The 25,772-nt window shown below is 40.4% G+C and overlaps 1 protein-coding gene across 1 annotated transcript in view; it reads right to left on the bottom strand.

Moving 5' to 3' along the window:
* Window positions 1-25,070, bottom strand: part of LOC306751891 (putative flavin-containing monoamine oxidase A) — a gene marked incomplete at both ends in the record, with an annotated part of 30,662 nt that extends 5,592 nt beyond the window's left edge. Inside the window, 23 exon segments of the mRNA XM_079235545.1 lie at window positions 87-156; window positions 158-180; window positions 184-237; window positions 8,168-8,234; window positions 8,236-8,266; window positions 15,766-15,805; window positions 15,809-15,834; window positions 15,837-15,849; window positions 18,094-18,159; window positions 18,161-18,187; window positions 19,243-19,263; window positions 19,265-19,317; window positions 19,320-19,386; window positions 19,388-19,408; window positions 22,507-22,572; window positions 22,576-22,614; window positions 23,060-23,240; window positions 24,784-24,788; window positions 24,791-24,842; window positions 24,844-24,865; window positions 24,949-25,015; window positions 25,017-25,052; window positions 25,056-25,070. Coding sequence (XP_079091671.1) covers window positions 87-156; window positions 158-180; window positions 184-237; window positions 8,168-8,234; window positions 8,236-8,266; window positions 15,766-15,805; window positions 15,809-15,834; window positions 15,837-15,849; window positions 18,094-18,159; window positions 18,161-18,187; window positions 19,243-19,263; window positions 19,265-19,317; window positions 19,320-19,386; window positions 19,388-19,408; window positions 22,507-22,572; window positions 22,576-22,614; window positions 23,060-23,240; window positions 24,784-24,788; window positions 24,791-24,842; window positions 24,844-24,865; window positions 24,949-25,015; window positions 25,017-25,052; window positions 25,056-25,070 — 1,062 coding nt within the window.
* Window positions 25,071-25,772: the final 702 nt, after the last annotated feature.

Genomic DNA, 25,772 nt, shown 5'->3' with positions numbered 1-25,772 from the left:
CATAAGCACATGTCATAAGCACACATTTCCAAGTCATAGATAAATACTCATCATTTAAATCTGTCTCCACATTGACAACCTAGTGCCTCCTCGGAGCTCCATTGAGAAGCCTGCTGGCCGGCAATGAAGCCTACCAAGGCCGCATTACCACTGGGCATCAAAGGTAACACAGAATAGAAATCAACTAGTGGATCCTGCCACAGTTTCCCCAGAAAAGCCCTTCTCCTTCCAAAAAGGCTGCAGAGAAACAGACAGTTCACAGCTTCATTATATATCAGTGATTGCAGAAGCACAAACCCCATTTAGAAATCACACAAGTTATATCGAGTGCCATCTCTTTCTCTGAAGATCTCTACCCAAAAGAATTGAACTGCACCCAAAAGCTAAATAGAACCTTATCGTCACACAAAGGTCACAATAAACGGCATTCACAACTGGTTCACTCACCACTCTCTCTGCTGAATGTTGAGTAAAAAAAACTACATTTGAAGTGGAGAGGATTTCACTTTCTTAATGTGCCTTACTCTGCCAGCATTCTTGTCATCACCGCACAGCAACTGGATTCTTGTGAAATCACACAAATATCAATCTTGGCAGTCTTCAAGTATTGCGACACTACCAGTGTCCGGACCAATCAGCTGCCTGTGAGGAGCTACTGACATCCACGAACCTGGTTTAGTGTGTGTGACGCAACACATAGAAGATGAGCAATAACGCCAATGGAGGTTTTACTCAATGAAAAACATGTTTTTCTTTTGCTCTTCTCCCGACTGGCTTTGGAAAGAGTTGATTGTTCACCCAAATACCTGCTAATTATTTTGTGAAAGTGCTTGCCCTTTTCCAAATAGCTTCCAATGACGGCTTCTCAGATGGTTCTCCATGACAAACCAAATGACGCCTCAGAAAAGCATCCTTGACCAAGCCACTGATTTCTGGTCAACTAATTGATCATTGCTTGTTTTGCACAAAACGGAATCTCTTCAAAGGGATCAACACTATTAATATATTAAATGTGTGAATTTGCATTTAAAATGTAGAATACTACAACGTTATATAACGCAATTCAAAACATCTGTGCCATTGTCTTGTGTGTAAGCCCAGAAACCGCTATCAGCATATGTCGTTCTCCTAATTAAGCTTAAACAGCAACATTTAGTCAAATATAGACTGAATGTATTTCAAACTAGCCTTTGATGTTGAGCATGCAATTCACATTTAGGTATGAAGTGTTAAGTCTCGCTAAAGAGACCATAAAATGCATGAACTTGAAGACTTAGAATAAGTTGATTTGCTTTTATTATTATTATTATTGTCAGGGATAATGACTGACGAGTTGCAAATTCTAAGAAATGAATGGATGACGAGGGAGGCCATTAATTCCTCATTATGAACACCTCAAAGAGCATTATCCAGTTTGTGTAACGACCACATAAATACGATTGAGATCATTTGTCTCTATATTTATGCAGTCAAACCTTTTCACAAGCCATAACTCAGTTTTCCGAGTAATGCCTGGGAGTGTGCAAACACCTGGAACAATCATGACCATATCAAAAGGTTTTAATGCAATATGAATGAATACCAAATAGGATTGCTTATGTGATACAAAGTGTCCATGAGTTGAGCAGGGCAGTGTACTTCTTCCAGCTTGTGTTATGAGGATGATTCACTGAAATTAAATATTGAAGTCACTCATTTTATTAATTAGAAATTAGCTTGTTAATGTGTTGCAATAAATTATAAACTGAGGCTTGGACTGTGTCCCTATTGCCATGGTTTCATATTATAGATATAGCCAGTGCATTCATTTAGAACGGTAAAGGCAGTTTCATTGTAACTATTTAGTAGGAGTTCTTTAACAGGGATTAATGGACACTCTGCAGCCAATCAGAATAAAGTATTCCCCCAGCACATGGGATGAATGTAATTTAAGATTGTTCTCTGTGAGGAATGCGTTCACACGATATAGTGGAGAATAACTATGTGGTAATAAACTACAAAACATGCGGCATAATCTTAAAGGAGATCTGAATACAAGGAGCCAAGATGACAATACAATGATACATACTGACATTTTATGTTGTATTTAGGAACAACCATATAGTTTACAGCATAGTGGATATTGGCAAATTTTATAATTTTACCTCCAAATGTCAAGACCATTCTATGGTACTTCCTAGGATAGCAGGATACCTTCAAATGTAATAAAAATGTCTCATGAAATAATAAGCATGTGTCTCTCTTGCACACGCTATGTATAGCCTGCTGGAAACCTTTCTGCCTCATCTAATAATAAGTGACTTTGAGGAACCTGCGACCAAGGCTTTTAGACAGTACTGACTGTTTTGAGTGAGATAGTGACATTTTTTATTCATGCATATATTCATTTGGGAACTTGATTAATATTACAGTATAGGGATAATTTTTGGGATAATATTTGTATCACTTTTTCAAATGTGTGTGTGTGTGTGTGTGTGTGTGTGTGTGTGTGTGTGTGTGTGTGTGTGTGTGTGTGTGTGTGTCTGCATGTGCATTTGCATATTTTAATGTGTTCATTTATCCATCCATGCATATTTACTCATTAAGATTGGGGTAATTGAGAGTCTTTAACCTTGTTTGATCAATTCAGTATTTTTAGAATAAAAAACAACATGTGTAGATAAATACTCATTCAAGAAATGTATCTTATTTATTTCGTATTAGTTTGAAGAAATTTAGCTCAGACCGCAAAATATAGCTGCCAAATCGAGAAAAAAACTAAATGTACAAGCACTTTCCAAAGTATTGCTTTAAGAAGAACGTCCTTGCATTACAATTGTACTCGACAATGGAAAAAATATTTGAAGTAGCAAAAGCACTCTAAGTCACATGTTTATTTCAAATGATTTCTTCAGTACCAGACCTGTCGACATTTTGCACAGGGCAATTCTCCTAAGAGCACTGTCAATGCGCTACTTTTTTGAGTTCTCACCTAGCATGAAGTATGATGGCATACCTTCACCCAACTTTAGACCAGCAGACACTCTGAGGAGAAGAGGCACAGCATGCTGAACAAGCATCGCTGTTCCAGGTTCACTGCCTCCGTTACCTCCCAGGTTACAATTGCAACATTGATGTACCTTGTTCAGGTAGTCTTTAGCCTGACCTGTCGTCACATAACAACACACTACTTGGATAGGAGGGGTTTACCTACATGCTAAGGACAAACAGGCACCTTCAGGCTGCAGAATTTGCTTTTGTTCAGTCTTTTACATCCAGACTGCACACATACGCTTCATATAATGTGGAGATTCCGCTGCTGCAGGCGTTGCCCTGACAAATTAACATTGGGGAGCATTGCCAGAGGTAAGGGAAGAGACAGATGTGATGCCTAGCCTGAGGCTGCCTCTAAAGACTTGGATCCAGAGAGGGACGAGCTGGTGCTTTTAGGATTGTCCTCCACGGTGGTGAAGATAAACCAAGGCGGGAATGCAGACTCAACTTTTTCTGCTGAAAATGCAAACTCCGTTGCACAAGTGATGTGACAAGAATGCTCCAGTGAACTGCTCACTCGGCTCAGTGTTCTGATTTATTACACCTTATTCCAGAGAGGTGTCTGCTGCCATCTGTGATCAAAGTGTCGAAGCCTGGGGTCATGGGTCATGGGCTTTTAGGCGAGAGGTTGGTTTTAAGCACCTGTTTCAGGTAAGATGGCGGTGTCCACTAAACTCACTCTTACTCTCCCTTCAGTGGCCATTGCTGGTGGTTCTTGATGTCCTTTTAGTGGCAGCTGTTTCGATGCAATTTGCGCCGTTTTGAATCTAAACCACAATGGTTCTTGCTCTGATCTCAGCTCAAAGGAGTGAATTACATGCCATTTCCTTTCAGTCTATAAATATATATATATATATATATATATATATATATATATATATATATATATATATATATATATATATATATATATATATATATACAGTATATATAGATCTCTAGATCCGACAAGTAAATGTTGGATCCTTATTAAGCATAGCCATTTTGTATAATCCCTGAAAGCTTCTTTGCGACTGTAATTTTTCACTTTACGAATGGGTTGCAATGTATTATGAGATTGTCGGCAAAAAGGAGTCACCCTGCTGAAGACACATACATTTTTTTTTTTTTTAATTGAGGGAATTCTTTGAGGGAATTCTATTCACACTTAAAAATAAATAGCGTAGGGTAAATGTAGGGAATTATATAATAATTAGGGGCTAAATTCAAACCCAACTTGTGTGACTTTGCCTTAAGCTTGTTTCAACTATGCATAATTACATCTGATAGTCTGCCCCTGCTTTGATCAGTAATTAAGTTATTTGTTGTCCATCTTAGTTGTGGCTTCATTTCGCTTCGCCTTTATCAGTATTCAGTGCACTGGTCTGGGGTATACTTTTTTTCTGACCCTCAGCTGCTGCATTTGCCTCCATCAGTGCCTGCCATATGTCAGAGGAATTTGTACACTCATGCACAATGCAATTGTATTGGGAAAGTACTGCACTACATCCATAACTGTAGTTAACTTGTATTAAAAGATCTCCAGTCATATATAAGACTACCATTTGAAAAAGCGAGCATCAAATAAGCAAACAAAAAAATCCAATGCATCTTGGCAAGACACCGAGGAACAGATTCAAGCACGAATGACATTATGTTCACTCCCACATGCATGGAACCTTATGAATGGACAAGGTGTTGAAACCACACCACCGTTCACATGTGCGTTCAACACAACATGCCAATGCATGAGCTGGAAAAAGAGATCACTTTACATCCTGTCCACTGCATGGTGCGGAAGACAAAAAGCCCACATGTACAACCCTCAACCTGAAAGAAGTCCTCAAATTCTTGGGAACAGAGGAGGGAATTGGTCTGAGTGAAGACCTGCTACGGTCATCACAAAGTACCAAGCAACTGGGGAGCGCTGACAATTTGGTAAGTTCTCATATTCTCTGAGCGGAGGTCAGTGCAAGCAGTATAGACGTCTTAACTGACACTTTCGGACAGGAGTGCTCTAAGATACCCAACGGTAGATCCCACTGTGGGGAGGAGGCATTACGAAAGACTGGCCTGTAGCCAACACCCTCGTGGCAGGAAGTTTGCACAGGACAGGACGCTCTTGCCGCTTGGATGGTCTGCACTAACTGTGCAGACCAGGATGGCCCAAGGCTGAGCTGCCACCTTCTTTTGCATCCCACGGCACCGAGCGGTGACCTGGAGCTCACCTGTGTGTCTCCCTCCTGGCTCCCTGTGTGGAGGTAGATGATGAAGAACAAACGTGGGTAATCCCCCCAACCCCGTCGCCTTCAGGGGTTAAACTGACATGAGATGTATTTCCTCCAATGTAATACAGCCAGACATCCCGCCGTTAACCACATCAATCCGTAACAACACAGAAAGAGCAAGTAGGGTAAGTAAAAGCAAGTAGAGGGGAAAAGTCAGAGTCTGATGAGGGCCTTGAACGCATCAATGCACGCTCGCCCGCAAATATGTAATTCAAAGCTGCTTTACAGTGTGAGGTGTCTGACAACATCCCACCGAGATAGCGTTCATTAATGGATTAATGGACATGATGCAGAGCTGCCAACTTTTCAAAAAACCTTGGAGTGAGATTTTGTCGGGGGTGACCAAAATTTTGCCGCGCACGCAGCCACACACGTTGGTGGCTCAAATATCAGGAAATTTGAATTAGTTCGGCGTTGTACCCATGTTGTACCCATGTTGTACCCATGTTGTACCCATGTTGTACCATGTTGTGCCCATGTTGTGCCCATGTTGTACCCATGTTGTGCCCATGTTGTGCTCTGCATTTTGGTGGTTTGTGGGGCCTAAAGTCGTTGATAGGGGCGGCCTACTGGAGATGGACAACATTGGTTACATTCTGTGAAGCAAAGACATAGCTGATGGTCCACCCCCAGGACATTTTGGTTTAAGTAGATGTTATTTCATGCATTCTAGTGGATTTTTGGGTGGTATGCTAAAGATGTAGCCTGGTACCAGCCGAACTTAGCCCCGCCCACAACATTTGAGGTCTGGAAGTTCGGTCTGGCACTGCTCCGTTGGGGAGAAATGATCCAAAATCAAAAATTGTTCGGACCAATCAAATTGTCAGGGCGGGCTCTATACGATGATGGACAGATGACAGTAACGTAATCAACCACGTCACCAAAGAGCGCTTGGGAACAACATGTCATTAGCATACCTTAGTATGGGGTGGGCAATTAATTTTCCCAAGGGGCCGCATGAGAAATTTGGACCGTTGTGGAGGGCCGAACCAATAGTCTGAACTTAATTCAATTAACTCAATATGAATGTTATTACTTTATTAAAAAACTGTAAACTATATTGTTTTGAGCTGCTACTGGTAAGAATACATGTTACAATAAGGCTATGAAAATAAGTTAAAAAGAAATGTAAACCGTACCTTAAATATGTATGTTAAAGACCAGCAATGTATAAACTTTAAACAAAAGCAATAAGTGCTTTTGATGTTTTCCAGTTCAGTTGTTCTTACTTAGTCCAGTCTGTGTTGTCTTGAACTAGAGCATGAAGTCTGGTTGAATGAGGTGGAGATGTGACAGCTGACAGGTATCAGCGAGAGAGGATCTGATCTGTTGAACTTCATCACTAGAATGTTTGTTCTCATGCAGGTAGATCCAAAGAGAACCAACATCTTCTGAGCATTGAAGGGTTTTTTAAACTTTGTTTGTCACATTTGGACTTCCACATCTATATAAATGATTGTTTGCGTACATTACAATGCATGAAATATGATAATTAATAAGGGATATTATTTTGAAGATTGTGTAATTGTATGCATATGAAGGTCACTGTTTTTATTAATGATTAATGTGTGAATGGAGTTTAAAACAACGTTTGCATAGTACATGTGGATGCCAGGTTACTGTTTTATTAGAAGGAAGTGTAGTTCTCTTGTTCGCCTGAGGTGGCGGCGCTGAACATTGACTTTTGAGATGGTAGAATCTACCCTTTTTCTGGAGAAGAAGAAGAATAGTGCCGCCCCTGAATCTGTAGGCGAATGAATGAGTAAAAAGGCACGAAAAGGTGTGAAGTAATAGAACTAACCAATGGAAGGGCCTTATGTAGCTATGTGAATGGGTGAGATAAACTAACACGCGAGACTGGAAGGGGCTCTCTTGAACCACGGAGGCGGCAGGTAACTGGGGGGACGGACTGTGAATCTGTGAGCAAGAGAGGGCCTCAAGCGAGAATGCATACGCTGTTTTTGTGATGAACCTTTTTTTAAATACTTTTTAATTATACCTCATCGAATTCCGGACTATTACTTTCAATGATCACCCGGGATTTAAAGAATACATTCTCAGCATCTTTCCTCATGTGAGGAACATTCTCCTCTTTGAGAGAAGAGTTAAGATCCTGACTTGTTTGAAAATCTTCTTCTGTCGCTGACTTCGGGACTCTTTGGGGTAAATAGGATGTCTATGCAGCGAATAGGTTTACAGATGCGCTCCTTAACGCCATCTATCGTCGGGGTGTTTAAAAAGGAACGAACGCGCCTCGACCCAAAATCAGAATTTTTTTTTTGCCGTGAGAAATTGGTTGTGTGGCGTGAGTGCGTGTGAAAACATGCAAAAGCGTGTGTCACACAGCGAAACCGTGAGAGTTGGTAGCTCTGGACATGATGCTGTGCCACCGGCTCTGACGGCTCATACTCGTGTGATCGTCTTAGTGCACCCTTTACTGGAGGAGGGTGGAAACGATGTTTGAGTACAGCCATGGAACATCATGTCGTGCAATTCGTTGAGACTTGGTTGGGAGCACGGGAGGTGGGAAGAAATTTGAATTGTTTACGTGACATGACGGGCAGTAACTAAGGATATCAGTTAGTGGGAATTTGTGTAGGCACGTTCTGATTGGCCGGCTATATATGCTGAGACCAAATGCGTACTCGTGATTGGGGTAGAGAATCGCCCATAGAGTCCAATACAGGGCGGAGCCTGAGTGAGTTGGGACAGTTTCATTCATTGTTAATTAAAGATAACCCCATTGGGGAAGAAAAACATGTAAAAGCTGCAACAACAAAGAATGACTGTTTCAAAATGGATGTTTCTAAATTTGTATCTTCATGAAAATATTTATGTGCAATTCTGATTTATCTTCTGTTGCTCACCGTCTGGTAGGTAATTATGAATTGTATCATGTGGCCCACAGGCATGTTCTGGGTGAGAAATTCTCTGGCTGGGCAGAGCTGGCTGGTAGTGGATTTTTGCTCTTTTTTTTTTTATTACACTAAGAATCCCAAAACGACATGTTTTTTTTTAAAATTCCATTTAATCCACTACCATACCCTGTTCTCACTTGGTGTACTTTACAATATATAAACATGTATGACAAATCTAGGCTTCATTTTTAGAGACAGTTAAATAAAAAATAAGTGAAGACAGACGGCACACACTGATCCCTCTATTGACCGGCGTGGCTTTATCTTGAATCATTGACTAGCATTAATGGGCTCACTTAGAAATCCCCATGTTCTAATACTACTCTTGCTGTTGCTATGCTGCAGGGTACTAATCACAGCACTTACATCTGTAAAAAGCTCCATCTCACTGATGTGGGAGCAGTCAAGGAACTCAGTCGGTACTGTTAGATGTACTGTATGCCACGCATGCTGAGAAGCCAGCCGGCCTGCTTGCTCTGGCAAGTGAAGCGACGTCTGGCCAAAAGCCAAGCTTTTAACAAATGAACCACTGGAAGATGTGAAACATCATTTAGAAACTGTCAAGAGCCTGTCAGCAACATCAAAATAATGCCCTTAATGCTAAACACAATTGATGAGCCCAAAGCTGTAAAATTGAAAAACATGGACATGATAAGTGGCTCCAAACTAATTTGACATGGTCACTTAGATGTTCAAATGACATCACTGTACACATGACATAAGACCTGTCAAGGGGCGTCATGTCCATAAAGCTGCTTGTTTTGACACCAAAGTCATCGAAGTTGATAGCAGGTAGTGCCTTCCACCTCATTATTTGGTAAATTATTGATGGTTAAATGAGACATATTCTGGCACCTCCATCTTTATAACGCTGAGGCGCTCTACAGCGACAACGCTGTCATTCACTCTAACATGCACTAATCGGCTGTGACACTCGCGGAGGTTCAACACAACTCGGCATTGCAGTTAAATAAGGATGACGTGAATAAATAGGTTCAATGGGATGACAGTTTATATAACTCAATGAATAAGTGCACACTAATCTGACACTGTGTGCCCAAAAGGTGGTTTGCTGATGAATAGGAACGGAGTACTGCTTGTAAACAGACATCAATGACAAACTGAGACTATTGTTATGCATTCTTTTTGGCATCCAGCAATTTCCAGACTTGGTGAAAGCTTTTACTTTAGTTTAAAAGGGGCCACAGCACAGACTGAGGAACCCTCCTTTGTCAATAGACCTGAGTGAGGCGATCGAAAAAATTGCCTCAACTTCAAAGTCCAGTGTTTTTTGAGTGGGTACACCTTCGAACTGCCTTCAAACATGCAACAAGGAGGCATACATCAGAGAAAATATCCAAATTCTCAAGCTAATCCGAAGTTGATGAGGTCTTTTCATCCAGTGCCACCAAATGTTAGGATGCTAACATGCTAAACTAAAATGGCAAACATGGTAAACATAATACCTGCCGTTGATGGGTCTGCACAATCAATTGAATATTAAATCGGGAACCGGATTTTGGCTTCCTACAATTAAATGAACATGACCCACTGCTTTATTGACCTTCATAAATTGGGGGCTCTGCTAAAAGAAAAACTAAGTCAGCCACCGGGTGGCGATCGAGATGTTTTGGCTTAATTTCTGGGGAGCTGCCTGTGAAAAACCTCTTTGAATGTTCTGGCTGCAGTCCACAGCAAAATTAAAAAACAGGGAATTCAAGAAGAACCTTATTTTCAGACTTATTTGATACAAACATGTCCTAATTAGCAGGAATGTAGCACAACCTGAAAGTGAAAGCACTGCTCTGTAAGTGTTGAAACAATTCTAATTTTGCTTCTAGAAGATGCACTCTGAATAAGGACCAGTCCTATTTGAATGCAAAGATGTGTACATTAGCTGTAAGATGGCACAACATGGAAGTGAAAGCAGTGCTCGCTTTTATTTCAATGGGAAAGTGCAATGAAAATATTTAGTCCCGAAAATGACTAAATAACCGTGATGAATAATTGTGATCTGTACTGATCAAAAATAATGATGGCAATTCATGTATATTTGTTTATGTTTTTACACAGACAGTTTTTTTAGAATCAGATGAACAATTTCTGCGACGTCAATCAGAATACTGAGTCATTTGTGTCAATCTCAACCTCTGCTCTATAATTTGACCACAATGGATGCATTGTGCAAGTCAAAAAAGGAATACAGCAAGTGGTGACGCGATTCTTATCCGCGCCCATCTCTGAACTGAAGTACTCTCATTTGACAGTTTATCAGACGGCTTTTTACATCAACCTGTCATCTCTCGGAAAACAGCTTCAGGTTCAAGGACGTCTATTGGCTCCGGGGGCAGTCTGCGCAACTGCTGGGTCCCGGAACTTTGCACTCTGACTTTTAAGGACGCCGCTTCCCCCTAGGTGGTTTCCTTTCAGTCTTTTCATTGTCTTTCTGTCAGCCTTGTTCTCACTTTCCCCTTTTAGAATACTGTGGCATTTTGAAAAAACCCTCACTCCAATTTGTGAATGCCCTGTTGGACAACGTTGACCTTGGTTTCTCCATTTCCTGGGTCACTGACCTGTGTGTTACATCTGTGGTAGCCTTCAGCGAGGGGCTTCAACATTTCCATTATTCTCTCGCTCTGAACTTTTACCGTAGCGCACAGGCACTTTCAGTGTCTAGTGCCTTTGACAGTTATGGGATGAGGAAAGTAAAACATGAAAAGCCACTCAAATCAAGACACAAAATCAAAGGGATGATGATTCAGATATGCAGCTTCCAAATAGCAATGTATAAAGAGTGGTGTGAGGTTACTTTAAAATGTATTAAAATGGTTAAAGCTAGCTAGTGCTGAAGTTTAGTTCATAGTGGGGAGTACTTGTATGAAAGCCCTTTTTTGCTAGGTGTGTTGCTGAGATCATGGTCATGTGATAAGAGAAACAGCTTTCACGGAACTAAGGTCACTAGCAGCAAAGATCAGTTCAAGCAGGCCAGCCTGTAAAGGTGCACAGACACTCCAGGAGCGAAGAACTAGCAGCTGGCCATTTTGATCTGTGGGCCAGACCATTACAATCATAGCATAATAATGCATGTTTAAACTATTGGTTTGAAAGACCCAAAACTGAGACATCAGCCCCCTGTGTGACGCGTTTGACGTCACAAAGCAGTTTGGACGACCACTTTAATGACGTGATCCATTTTGAACGACTTGCAACACAATGCCTCAGTGAAATGTCCAAAACGTTGTTCTCCATTTGCAGCTTGTACTTTCTCCTTGAATTTCGTCACAACGCCTGTTTTTCTCCCGATCATTGATGTAGCCCCACTGACAGCACGGGTCCAGTCCACTCCGACCCGGTCCAGCACTTCAACAAGAGCGCTAAAAATGTAGTTCACTGTAGTGGTGTCTGTAATGGGTATCAACTCAAGGAACTCCTCGGTGACCGGCAAAGTCTCATCAACACCACGAATGAATACGGCCAGTTGAGCAACATCTGTAATGTCAGTGCTCTCATCGATTTCAACTGAAAATGCTACAAATTACTTGACTTTATGCTTCTTTTGGATGTCCAAATCTGCTGAAAGATCAGCAATCCTTTCCATCACAGTGTTCCTCGTTAGGCAAATGTTGGCAAAAGCCTGTTGCTTGTTTTACTTTTTCTTTTCTTCTGTATTTTTAACAGTCATCCGGCGGGCCGAGCTGGACCCCCTGGCGTGCCGTATGTTTGACACCCCTGCTCTTTGCCATCGTCCCTCGCACAGGCCCCGCCTCCTCTTCGCTGCTAGGTTTTGCTCCTGGTGTGTCTGTGCACCATCACAGCCAGACCGTAGTCAGTCTTAGTGCCAGCATGAGCCAGCCATACTTTTGCATGAAAATACTAAGATATAAGAACCTCTTCTACTATAACTCTGGGCAGGTAACCATATACAAGGTCAATTGAAAAAAGATGAGACAATAAAGACAGATAGATACAAAAGAAGAAGAAGAAAAAAAATAGACGGCCTTCATTCAATCTGTTGGGCCATAAGGAATAGGCTGGACGATTCACAAACCACTTAATCCAAATGTCCAAGATGGATTCCTGAATCTGTGGGCTTGTTACATCGCAGATCTTTGATTCAATTACGTGCGTTGCCCCTTGACACTGATTGAAATTGAAGGCACGGTGGGAGCAGCAGACACCCTCCCCCATCGCTCCATACACACACTGCAGTACCAACGTTACATCATCATTTCTGCTGTTGTTACCGCCAAAAATAGACTCAAGAATGATGGACCTTTTGGCTAAAATCGCCTTCATTCGTTCATGAATTCGTTTAACTGTGGTTTAATATTGGATGGCTTCTAATCTCCTCTGAATAAATGGCCAGCTCAGCATAGCGGATGGACCACAAACGGAAGATCCATTTAATTTTGGCCCTGAAAACATTTTTTCTTAGTAAAAGGGTTTTGGGTACATGAACACACTATTATAATGCAAGAGAGACACAGCTGTCAGTCAAATCTGATTTACCAAACCAAACGCAGTCCCTTGCAAGCAAATAAATTGTGTTTTTGAGTGTACTGTTATTCATTTATAATAGAGGTTTGATACATTATTTTTAATTGCTGCTAATTGAGAAACAAATCCTAAATTATGGAGTGTTTTTCAAACTCTTGATAATAGGAGAAATGACAGAGAAATAGAGCATGACTTACTGGTCGATTAGTCTATCACAGATCCGCATCAGTTTACATTGTGGCCACAAATTGCAGTACAAACATGCTAAAAATATGTAGAGTAAAGGTGTCATGTCAATTTTATGTGTTGACATAAAAAACAATACATTGTTTAACATGTGTTAATGATCAACAACATCATTGCCTCAAAATACCACACAGAAAAGAATAGAGTTTTGACGATGCTGTGTCTATTTGAGCTTTAAAGATACCCAAATGTACAGTATGTGTACAACGCTGAAAGTTTTCATAGTACATCCCCTTTCAACGTTTCCCATTGCTGATCAAAACATGTACTATATCTGCCTGCTCATCGACACTTGCTATGTTGCTCATCAGAAGCGATGCAAAATCCACATAGATAGCTTCATTAATTCCCACAAAGTTTAAATTCAGCAAGATACAAATCACACCGCCTTAGTTATCTCCCCAATCACTGCAGCTCCCGCTTCATGTTTAATCCCTAAATGAGGCTCCATTAGTTTCATTCGCAGCCCTAGAATCCCGGCCTCGCGCTGTCACTTGGCAAATCGGCGCTAATGCTCTGCTTACCTGTCTTTCCACGAGTGTAAACAAGCCTCCGGACTGAAGTGTGAGTGGCAGACGTAATAGTTTCTTCACCACTGCCCAAGCCTGCTGTCATTAGCTCCACCTCCGTAAGAAGATAAATGGCTACATCAGATATAGTGTTGCTTGGCTGCCTGTCAAGTTCACTCGCAATCAGAGGCGACTCCCCTTTCGTCAGGTACGACGGCTTTTTGCAAGTGATGGCAAGAACTTTAGCTTCACCCACTAAACAGCAAATGTCCTCGTGCACGCCAACATCCCACTTGATGAAGAGAGACAGAAAAACACATTGCAACTAAAAGTTAATTCCGTAACAGCAGAACTGTCTCTGTAACTACCGCTGAATGTTAGACTGTACGCCTAATTGCATTATACTCCAACTGCATGCTGTGAAGCTTTTGTTTTTATACAATGCAGGCTCAGAGTAAATATACATGGGAACCTATTTACTTCCTAATATATGCACATGCTTCAATCACATCTTCGGAATTCAACACAACACGTGAACCAACATTCCCATTTCCGAGCTCATCTCTCTTTCTTGCATAGCAATCTCATATGCAGTGAAACCAAACAGTTCATAAATCATTGAGGTGAGTGAGAGAAGTGGGGAAAAAAAAGAAAAAGAAAAGGAGGGGAGGAAAAAAAACTGACGGAACTCATTATAAAAGATGGATGGATGAATGGGGAGATAAATCCAGGAGCCAAGAACAGGACAAACGTGATATATTGGGGAACGAACGGCTCATATCCAGCAGTTGCGTCTGTGTGTGTTTGTGTGTCGTGTGTGTGTGTGTGTGTGTGTGTGTGTGTGTGTGTGTGTGTGTGTGTGTGTGTGTGAATACAGTGGAGGGTGTCTTTTGATTTAGTCCAAGCACTTCTTGGACTAAAGAGATTATTAATCTTTTTGTTTAGTCATCCATATACCCATTAATTGATTCAAAAGCAATTCTGAAATAATTAAGAACGTCAGAAACAAACATCTGGAACAAAAGGAACTAAATATGAAAGCATGAACAACAATGTACATCTCTACTGTCCACGCGAGGAATCGTCTCCACAGTCACTATCACCATCAGAGCTCTCTCCTTCGCTCGCCCACTAACTGGAAGGCTGCTCAGGTTTATCCAATTCCGAGAAAATTCAAACAAAACGTGTCGCACAGATGACTTCAAGCAGCCATCCTCCGTTTAATTTATCACAGGCTCCTTTAGGGAGAGGTGACGTCTCAATCACTGGCCTTTTGAAAGTCCCTGTCAATCTGCCCACGCTGATTTAAGTCCAAAGCGTGCCACTGTGGCATCCGAGCCGGAGCAATCCATGCTGCATAATTCAACGCTGCTCCCAAACCTGCCTCATTAAGGATCCTGGCTATGGTCCATGGCTATGAGTATGAGGATTTGAGTGACAGATCTGTTGCCAGCTCAGTACAGAGCACAGGCCCGGTGTAAGGCCCAGCTTCAGATTCCGCCTCAGCCCCCTTCAAAACCTGGTAAGAAGTTCGGCTGCAGCCTCGGCACCAAGCAGCACGACTCCTGTCTCAGTATGTGTCGCGTCCACGTGACAAGCGACAGCCAGACTGCAAACATTACATCAACTCCAAGTCACTGCTGTGTTACCCTCCAAATTAGTTTTGGAATGCAGGATTTCTATTTTCTGACCAGGAAAAAACAAGAGAAAAAGAAGTGGATTCTCCTCAGTGGGTCGGACATGTTGGATATGTTTTCCTCACTCACTGCCACAACATGGGCAATGGACTTGCATTCATAGAGAGGCATATTTTTTTAAATGTATGCTGTTAATTCAAAAGACCTTGCGGTTCGATTTTCAAAATGGCATGGTTTTAAAGGTTACATTATTTGGGAGCAATTACAACTCTCTGGCACTCGTGAACAGCTTACTCCTCGCTCCATTGCAGAGAGGTCGGTTATGACGTGTTTGTCACTTTCAACTTCCCACTGCCTAGCATTACGAATGTCACATTAGCCCCCAGTTAAAGTTTGGGCCTTTAAACTTTTGCTCTCGTTCAAAATCCAATCCAGGCAATTCCTCAGCCCGTAGCCCGACCCTCAGACCGAATCTACTTCAACAGAAGTGTCTGCCACGCCCCAGAGCCAAAACGATTTAGGGAAATCAAAGTGTTTATCGGCATGGATGCACAGTTTGCCACATTTGACTGACGCAGTGAGAGCGGAGGATATTTGCCTTCTGCGTCAGTGAGAATTTCATTTAGCGAGTCGACGGAGGTGGGAGACGCGCGCTGACCTGCCAAACGAGGGGGCCAGGTGACAATCACAGCGCTGCACTAGAAGGTGTTGGTGGTGGTCGTCACCCCGCCCACTCAGCATCCTGTCGGAACACATAAACAGAAATACAGCTTTATTTGCTTTATTTTATAAGCAAGCTGCGCAGATTTGTTCGTTACGAGACATCCCTTCTCGTGTGACGGAGCTATTTAAAGTGTGGTTTGCTGACTGATAATGGAAAAGGGTAATTAAAATATGGTATGCACAAACTGAATTGAACTCAACTTCATTAGCTTAGTAGTAGCCGACCCCATATTTTATGCATCTAACTGCATATGGGAAATTACTTTGGCTAAATGCTTATATCTTCGGAGCGAAATTCTGCATTTCTGCATTTCTGCGTGCCAGATAAATATCTATACATAAACCTTGAGCCTGTGATAAACTGATTAAATGCCATACAGTACATATGCAGACACATTGCAGTAATCATGCATTGAAAAGTGAAGGAAAAATTGCTTTTCAGGATATATTTATAGACGAAGAAGGCATAGTTCAAACGGATTTCATTCTATTTGATAATGTTTTGTGTATTTATGGATGTACTACTACATAAGAGAAAAAGAGAAAAAGACATATTTTTCAACTACACCTTGAAAAAGGAAGGTAGCACCTGAAGGGTTTTAATCCTTAGTTTCTCACACTTGGACTTGCACAGTGTAAAAAGAAAGTGTTTGTGTACAATGCATGAAATATAAAAATTAATAAGGAATATTATTATGAAGACTCTGTAATTGTATGCATATCAAGGTCACGGTTTTTATGAATGATTAATGTGTGAATGGAGTTTAAAACAACGTTTGCATAGTGCATGTTGATGCCAGGGTTTTATTAGTGTAGTTCTCGTGTTCCTCAATCGAGAATGCATAAGCTGTTTTTGTGATCAACCTTTTATTAAATACTTTTTAATTATAACTCATATATATAAAACAACGCATTTCTGGACTATTACTTCCCATGATTAAAGAATACTCTTCACACCGTAGTAGCACGTTAGTAGCACGTAAACAGTACTTACTGATAGCAATTTGTAGTTTAACTTTATTAAAGAAATTGTACTTTCTAGATTCTGGTTGTTCTGAGTTTGTACTAATGGTTGAATGCACTTATTGTAAGTCGCTTTGGATAAAAGCGTCAGCTAAATGAAATGTAATGTATTGTATTGTAGTAATTCCCACAAATGGCTGGTATAATTATCTTCAAAAGGTGGTTAAATGACAAGATGTTCTTATGCATATCGCAGGGTTTTTGAATCACAGCAGAGCTCTTATGCGCTCGCTCCCTTGGTCTCACATGCACTTAACTTAAGCCTCTGGTGATGATTAAAACTCACCCAGCACAGAACATTACTGTGCAACATAGAAAGCAGTTGCCCTCTGAGATTGTAAAACAGCAATATATTTTGTGGATGCTTGAAATTAGAAATTACATTAACTGCATGTTGTGTGCGTCTTGACCGGCTCTCGAGTAACGTTAGGATTATTAAAAATATAGATTTTGATACGCACCCCATTAAAACAGCAAAGTATTAGAAGTTGAATTTGTCCAGCACCACTGTGGCAACCTCCCTCTCTCCAGAGCACAGACGGAAGGTGTCCCAGCCTTTTCATATTTGGAAAAGCTTTCCTCAATGTCCCAAGGAAGCCAAAATATGTATTTTTTTTTTATTTGTATGTAAATGGCCTTGCAGCAAGAAGTTCCTTGGTATAACTGTGTGAGGTTTGCATGTGCTGCTGTGGGTTCAGCTTAGGCCAACTGGAAACCCACAGTTTCCTTCAGCTGTGAGTGTGAGTGTGTTTGTCTGTCAATATGTGTTAGCCCTGTGATAGACTTGTAAAATGTCAAAACTGTGCCCTGCTTGTCACCAAATGCATGCTGGCACTGTTTAAGGCCCCCTGTGAATCTGCCCATGATACTCTTTTTCCTCCTCATCGCATCCTTATTCATAGTATTACTGTTTTGTACTTGGGAGTAGGACTCCAGTTGGTGATCATTTCATTATTGATTCATTTGATTATTATCTCAGGTAATTGATTCATCGATTTATTGTTCAGTGCGAACAATATAGGGTCATAATTAACAATGATTTTCATGATGGATTAATCAGCCAATATTTCGAGGCAAAGCTCTACTTAAGACCGTCTTGGTCTCTCAGCTGTGGATAAGGAAGACAGGCAGGCAGAGCAGCCCGTGGCCTCACAGGAGACGGCCTGCTTCCCCACCGTGGAAGCTGTTATCTCTGTGTCGCGCCTCATCAAACCCTGAGTGAGATGTTACTGTACTCTACCTGCCATATGGCCGTCACGGGAGAACCCAGCCGGACGTTCTTCCACCCAACACGTTCTGCCAGCCAGACACTGTGAAGGTTGTTGGGTGCCTCCCTGTGGAGAGACCGAAACTGCACTCAAAATCCATTGATAGCCAAGGTTGGGCAGAGTGCTTGAAGTTAAAGGGTTTCTTCAGACAAATCATTAAACCACAAACTGCTTGTGGCGTCTAAGCCAGCCATGCAGATAATTCAGTTATTTGAGCCATTTGTTATACGGATCTGCCTTTGAGACTTCTGCGGACATCCAAATGAAAAACAACTTTTTGTGGTGCAAGTTGAACTATAGGCTACTTTTATTGTGTTAAGTCCTCATCAGCAACATCGTTTTCTGTCCTTATTTATTACTATTATATGTTGTTGTGTTTGTTATTTTTAAATGAACAGTCAGTGGGAACTATTTTCTTCCAATGGTACACAATAATTATATCTGGTCGTAGTTTTTAAAGCAATAAACATGTGAAAAATCCTAAAAAAACGGGACAAAATAAAAGTAAGCTTGAATGTGAAGTATGAAGGAAAAATACACATAAAGAGTCCTGACTTCAATCTAGATGTTCAGATCAAATGTATTAATAGAACAAATAAGAATAGCAATTGATAAAGCTCCTTACATGTGATGCTGCTTTTACTGCATCTGAGGTGTTGCCATGCTCACAGTGCACTTTGTGATAATGCCCCCCGCTCATAATAATATGAAGGGAGAAAACGTCTTAATAAAAAAGTTTGTAACTAGAAAAGCATTTTTCTTTTTCTTTCCAATTTTGGTCTTCAGCCAATTTACACTCCAGCACTCTGTGGAGCGGGAAGGTTTAGAAGTAATAGCTCAAAAAATAGAAAGGCATGGAACCATAACTTGCTAAGGGAGCTCATAGAAAATAAGAAAATCCAAAACAAGACCACCACTCAAAGTATTTTGGCTGTGCCAATCGCTGATGTGTCTGGGACGAACAAAGGCAATGTGTTTGTTAGGACAGGACTTGAACGAGATATTCTGACTGTGTTGAGGGATGTTGTTTTTCTTTACATTGTATTAAAGGAGAGTCTTGTCTTTGAAAAAGCATTCAAGTCAACAATATGGATTTCTGTGGAAGGATTTCAACTGTGCACCTTCTTTATCTTGAGCTCTGAGCGCAGAACCTGGAGTGCTTTCCAGCAGTGGCAGCATCCCTCCAGCTGCTGCAGATACATGAGGAAGAATAGGAAGGACATCTGCGATGGCTCCTTGCCAAAGACAGATCTGCTACACATAACCCATCTCCTCTTTTAGCTTTGGCAGATGAATGAATACATACTGTAGCTCTCACACGTGCAGTAATGATATGCATTCATATAACATATCAGTGTCCTGTCAAGGTGTGAACCATTGCATAGCTACCCACTTCTTATTATGTGGTACTATACAGTGCATAGTCTAAACACTGTAATTTATCCTGCCATGAAGGTCCACATTGTACCACTGGCCAGTCAATAAATCACAAAAAAATAAAGCATATTAGATGGTTATTTCTTTAATTATCGTGTCAAATGAAGCCCTCTTTAGTCTGCAGTCAATATATACGGTATTGCAATGTATCTGGGTTTGTAATGAGAATCTAGGTATGATTAACAATTCAGGCCATAGACATTTTATGCACTGACAAAGTATGCAACAAGCGTGGCTCCAAGAATAGTGAAACCACTAATCCACACTGAAATTCCTTCACAAATATTAGATGGACTGTCATGAAATTGGGTACGGACTTTCAAGATTTCCAGAGGAGGAATGCTAACATATTTCTATCCATGACAATGTAAGGCATACTTAGTTTATGACTAAATACAAGAAAAAAGTATGAAATCGTCAATATCTTCAGCTGTACTTTGTGTTTTGTACGTAAATAATGGAGTTGTTTTCCTATCTTTATTCAAAGTGTGCATGGTCTGCATGAGAGCATGATTCATTGATTTAATTTCAGATTATATTATGCTTTCCCGCAAAAAAAAACCTGTCCGCACACTCGAATAGCCCTCGAAATCCAAGCTAGTGCTAGTGGATATGCTTGCACTCTGATATATTACTACTTGCACAGATTTCCTGCGCTCCAGCTTCAGTCCTTCTCTTCACACTTGGGCTGCTTCTGTGTGCTCGCAAAACAGTTTCTCTACGATTTCTACTCTGAAATATATACATATGTATATATATATATATATATATATATATATATATATATATATATACACACACCAGCACACTGCACAGTAGGTGAGACTGAAAATAGAGGACTTTCAGCATTAGTATGTTCAGTTTAAGCTTGTAAGGAAACTACAAGATAAAATTAAAGCTACCGTGAAGTAGATAGGTTAGCGTGAGCAAACCATGGATGTATTAAGAAGAAAGGGCAGATCGCAGTGGTTAAAACCTCAGTTGTATCATTAGAAAGTAGGGGTGGGGGGGGAATGATTCAGCATAGTATTGCGATACTTTGCGTGGCGATATTGTATCGATACACGGAAGCCAAGTATCGATTTTTTATTATATAAATTATAAGCGTTTTGGTCCAAAATCAATTGCTTTTTCAGTCCACTAGATGGTGCTGTGATATGTTCTGGTGAGGTCAGCAGAGGTCCCGGATCAGCGTGATCCGTAGGAAAGAAACAAAAATGGCGACACCGGAGAAAGAATTTAGAAATGCGCCTTACGTCTTGACTTCCTGCCGCTCGTAGCGCCGCTGCTCACACAGCTGTTGCTCGACACACAGGACAACACTCGCGAGACTGCGCCGGACATAAAAAAAAACATGAATCAAACCGGCTGCAGGTACTCTAGTAGCGCTGCAAGCGGCCGCCATTCAGACGCACTTCCTGGTGAAGTCGGTGAAATTCACAGAGCTGTGTGCGCCTACGGATAATATTATAAACCCAGACACGAGGGCGTTTGATGTTCCGGCGTTTTGGGGATTTCCACAACAAGTATAAAGCAGAACTAGTGGTTATTTCCATGGTGGATGGCGAAAATGAAAACGGTTTACACGCACAGAGATAAGCCCCGCCCCCTCTCCGGCTATGTAGACTGTAATACAAACAGTAATACCAGCAGTTCAGTTCGTCAGGTACAACATTTATGACATGTTGCTCAGTTTGTCTGCTTGGCAATAACATTTTGCTGCAATAAAAATGATTGAAGTGAGATGAACAGACTGAAAACTTTATCTTATTAGATCAAATATGTTGACAAAGTTTTCATTTGGGGACAATTTGCAGTTGGAAAAAAGGGAATAAATTGCAATACTCAACATATCCTGATAGTATCGAATCGTGACTCAGGTATGGTGATAGTATTGAATCGTGGGACCTCTGGTGATTCCCACCCCTATTAGAAAGCTGATGGATTTCTCACTGTTCACTTCAACCTTGTCGGTGTATGGCAAAATGAAAAGGTTGACAGCAATATTAGTCTGTGTTGTTTTTATAGTAAAAGTAAAAAAAAAGGGTCAATGATAAACTTCCACTATATTACAAAAGTTGTAAAGAAACCAAGAGAAGTATAATAAAGCCTCGGAGTGGCAGATTAAAGAATTACTGCCGTCCAGCGACGCTTTTAAAAAGTAAGATCATGTCATAGGTCAACACTACACCTGGTATTATATTGGTTGGGGCTTTTGGACATAGTTTTTGCACACAATAATCTAAGAGCAGAGGAGAAATCTGAGAACAGATGGGAAATCTGAGAGCAGATGTTTCACGAGCACACAGAAGCAGCCTGAGTGTGAGGAGAAGGGCTGAAGCTGGAGCGCAAGGAAATCTGTGCAAGCAACACTATATGTGTGTGCCAGCATAGCGTTTGAGCAGAAGCTACGCAAACGTAAAGCACAAGCAAGTGCAGATTACAGAGCTAGAACAAGGTTTCCAATAATCAATAATAATGCCCCTTCAAAATTAAAAACTATGCCTTTGGATAAAGATAAGAAAAAATCATCATAATTAATTAGCATGCTAGCAAATATTAACATGCTACTACACAAAGCTAAAATGGTGACCGTTGTCTATAGTGTGAGCTTGTTAGCATGTCCACTGCTACTATATAAACTGCTTGTTTAGGTACACATTACTCCACCATCACAGCAAATAGTGGTTTGCTTCTGTATCAATGTTAAACAGCTCTTTTAAGGATCAGAGACTAAAGTTTTCCCTCAACCATTATTCATCTTCATCTTTTTTTCTAACATCACAGCCTCAAATAGATGTCTGTAAACTCATAATCGTTCCGTTAAAATACTATTTATGGAACACTGTATTGAATGTCTTTTATTCACATCAAAAAAAAAACTTGGTAAACTTGTCAACATGCTCTATTATTATATTATTATTATTATTATTATTATACTCTTAAACATGACCTGCATGTCGTGTGATGTATGAGTACAGGGTCATACTGTCCAGTTCAGCAGTGTTGGTGCTTCAAGGATCCTGGATGCATACTGTGGCACACAGTCTGCCAATCTGAGTGCAAAGTACAGTTACAACAATGTTCCCACTGCTATAAGCACTTATCCTGCATTGATGTTTTGTGGTATTTTTGTGTCTGATTAATATATTCTTATTCTATTCATCTGAAAGCACACATAATTGTAAATGTAAAATAACATAACCACATTCATTTGGGACTGCTTATTGATTCTCAGCATGGTAAGGATATTGTTCAATAAAGCGGATTATATACATATATTATTGTACAAGCTGGCCTCTAAAGAAATACTGTATATATTCTGATATGCTGCATATCATCTTATTATTGGTACACATGCCACACAAAATTAATTAAATCATTCCACTTGGGGTTGTGGTTAATTGGCTGATGAATACAATTTCTAAGCATTTGGGAGGACAGCTATGATTGAACAAAGTCAGAAGTACAGAATATAGCTGTGTAAGTCTGCTGCCTCACCTCCCAAAAGAGCTGTATGAGGTCTATTAGCACCACTGGGGATGGAGCAGGGATACTGGTTCTGTAGGTGTGCACTTTACCACCTGGCCCTCCCATGTGATGAACCTTCTTGCCAATATTAAATTGCATGAACGCCTCTAGGACCAGCTCCTTTATGAGCTCCAAGATGTGTGTTTGGGTGCTGAAAAAGAAAAGAAGCCCCTTTTATATATTCTTAGGTTTAAAGGGTTTGAGGATTTAGTGTAGGGTCGCAACACTTTCAGCTGATGCATCATCACAAATGCATGTATTCTGAGTTCAGAAAAGTGGGTTTGAGAATATAACAGTGATTGAGCTAGTCCTTGAATAACTGGGGGAAAGAAATATGCCAAAGTGTGAAGCATCTGAGAGATGGAAGTCCTCAAAGTGCTCTTGAACAATGAACTTCAAACATTTTCTATTTGACATGTGCTGTTGACGACATGTTGGAGCACACCATAATAATTAGATGCAAACATGTAAGAGGCCGTTACGTTGATCAAAGCAGTTTGTGCTGGTCTGAATCATGACTGACATTTCTGTTAAAATGTTGCTGTGCAATAATCCCTAGAAAAGTATGAGAAATGTGAAACGTTTGAGATCGGCTGGAGCTTGCTATGTAAAATTGGTCACTTTAGGTTGGAAGGTTGGAAGACCAGGAGCACAGTGGTCCACTTGATGTTGAAAACAGACTATTACTTAAGCTTAAGCTTAAACGCTTGTTAGGGACTGAAAAGATACAAACATGGCATCTTGTTTTCTCTGTAGTGCTTTTTGATCTGGATCTCTGTTACTTGTTACCAGGGAAACAGCTATTATATGGGTCCACAGGACATTATATAAATGTTCCCAAAAAAAAAAAAAAATGACATACACATGCTGCACATCCATGCATGAATAGGTATCAGATAAAACAAGTTAGAGTAATAGTTTGTATAATCAACATTCACATTGCAATCAAAGGCCTTGAGACTACAGCATTGAGCAATATACTGTACATCCCCATTCTTAGATTATTTTTGCATTGAATTATATAAACTCTGCATTAGTCATACAGTCCTTGAATCTCTCTTTGACTATCTTAGACATCTTTGAAGCTTTAAAAACATAGTAATCTTATCGAAGACGATCGGATAATGGGCAATTGTGAGCACCATATGTGTTTCTTTAAGTGACGTCTAAAAGGAACAATGACTAGGATTTTGCAAACAATATTTAGACTCATACAACAAATTCCGTGTCTGCAGAGACTCTGTGCTCTGACTGAGTCTCTTTTATATTCATTTAGCTGTGTTCGGTTCTGATGTTTGATTGGATACGCAGCGACCAGGTGCCAGATCACAAAGCGTGCATCCAAGTGGAAGCTAACAAAATGTCTGACAGCAGCGCAGAAAAAACATGAATATAACCACAAAGAACTACAAGTGAATTAAGTTTGAAACCACCCTACCAACCATGTAGTATTTGTTACAATTATCATGTTGATGAAGTTCGCTTGTCTAAATTATATCTACCTTTTTTATGTTCTTCAGCACTGTTTTCTATAATTGCATAAAGAGGTGAAATATCTGACAAACTTCCAATTGTGTACTAGCTCCTGAATCCCTGATTTGATCTTTGTCTCTTGTGGAACTCCGCTGCATTTGGTGATTTCTACATTGATGTGATGATGAGTGGTTATTCCTCTAGTTTTTGATCAACCTTACCTTCCTATACCCACTGCCCCCCAAAGTCCCAGCGATCGACGCCATTGGCTGCTGGTATACACTGTACGACCTCCCACCCGATCTGCAATGCACACCAAAGACAATATCACAGCTAAATAATCCAATAAATTACCCTTTCTTACAATACTTTGAAAATGTAAAAACATGTTGCTTCCAGTATCATTCTTTTCAACTTGGCATTCCTTTTTCTGAGCAAATGAGCTGCATGCGATCAGTCCAGATAGTCCTGCCCCAACAATAATAACGTCCTAAATTTTCACAGTCATAGTCGAGTTCAAGTGACTACGTTTTTTTGTGCCAACATGTGCTCGTAAATTGTGGATTCAGAAGCAGAAATCCAACTTGTTTTCCCTTCTCTTCTCCGTATCAATTGGGTTATCTAGCAAAGCCTGGGCTGCTTTCATAAAAGTGCTCTTTGGAACTGTGAACAACTGAGCTTGTGACCTACTTGGCAGAGAATTGGCAGTGTAAAGTGAAACTCCAGCAGTAACAGCTAGGAGAACGCAGTAAAAACCATGCAGGTGAACATATTCATTTGAAACCTTAAGTTAAATGATACTATAGTAATTAAGTTATTCTGTGAGCAGGCTATACTTGACTATAGTGACTGAGTAACAATGTTTAACCAAGAGAAACCTGATGTGCCTGATAACCCACTTCTAACTGTTTGGAAAAGAGATAAAATGTTGTTTTGTCTTCAATATTTACAATTAAGATCATTTTTAATTAAAAAAACTCCAGCTGGGACACACTTAAAAGCATCCCTAACGCATTAATAATTGAACTAATTAATATTAAATCAGTAGTTAAATGTATGCTGTTTCCAGTATGGCAAAAGAGAATATTGTACACATAAAAAAGAAGAGTCTGAGCTTGGAGAACATATTTACAATGAAACATAATAATGAAACCATAAAAAATGTATTAACAAATATATATTTTTTAAACCCCAAACAGAAGGGTGAAAA

This window comes from Taurulus bubalis (genome assembly GCF_910589615.1).
Source record: "Taurulus bubalis genome assembly, chromosome: 19".
NCBI lineage: Eukaryota > Metazoa > Chordata > Actinopteri > Perciformes > Cottidae > Taurulus > Taurulus bubalis.
The sequence above is the reverse complement of the archived record's forward strand: the minus strand, read 5'-3'. Positions and strand labels throughout refer to the sequence as shown.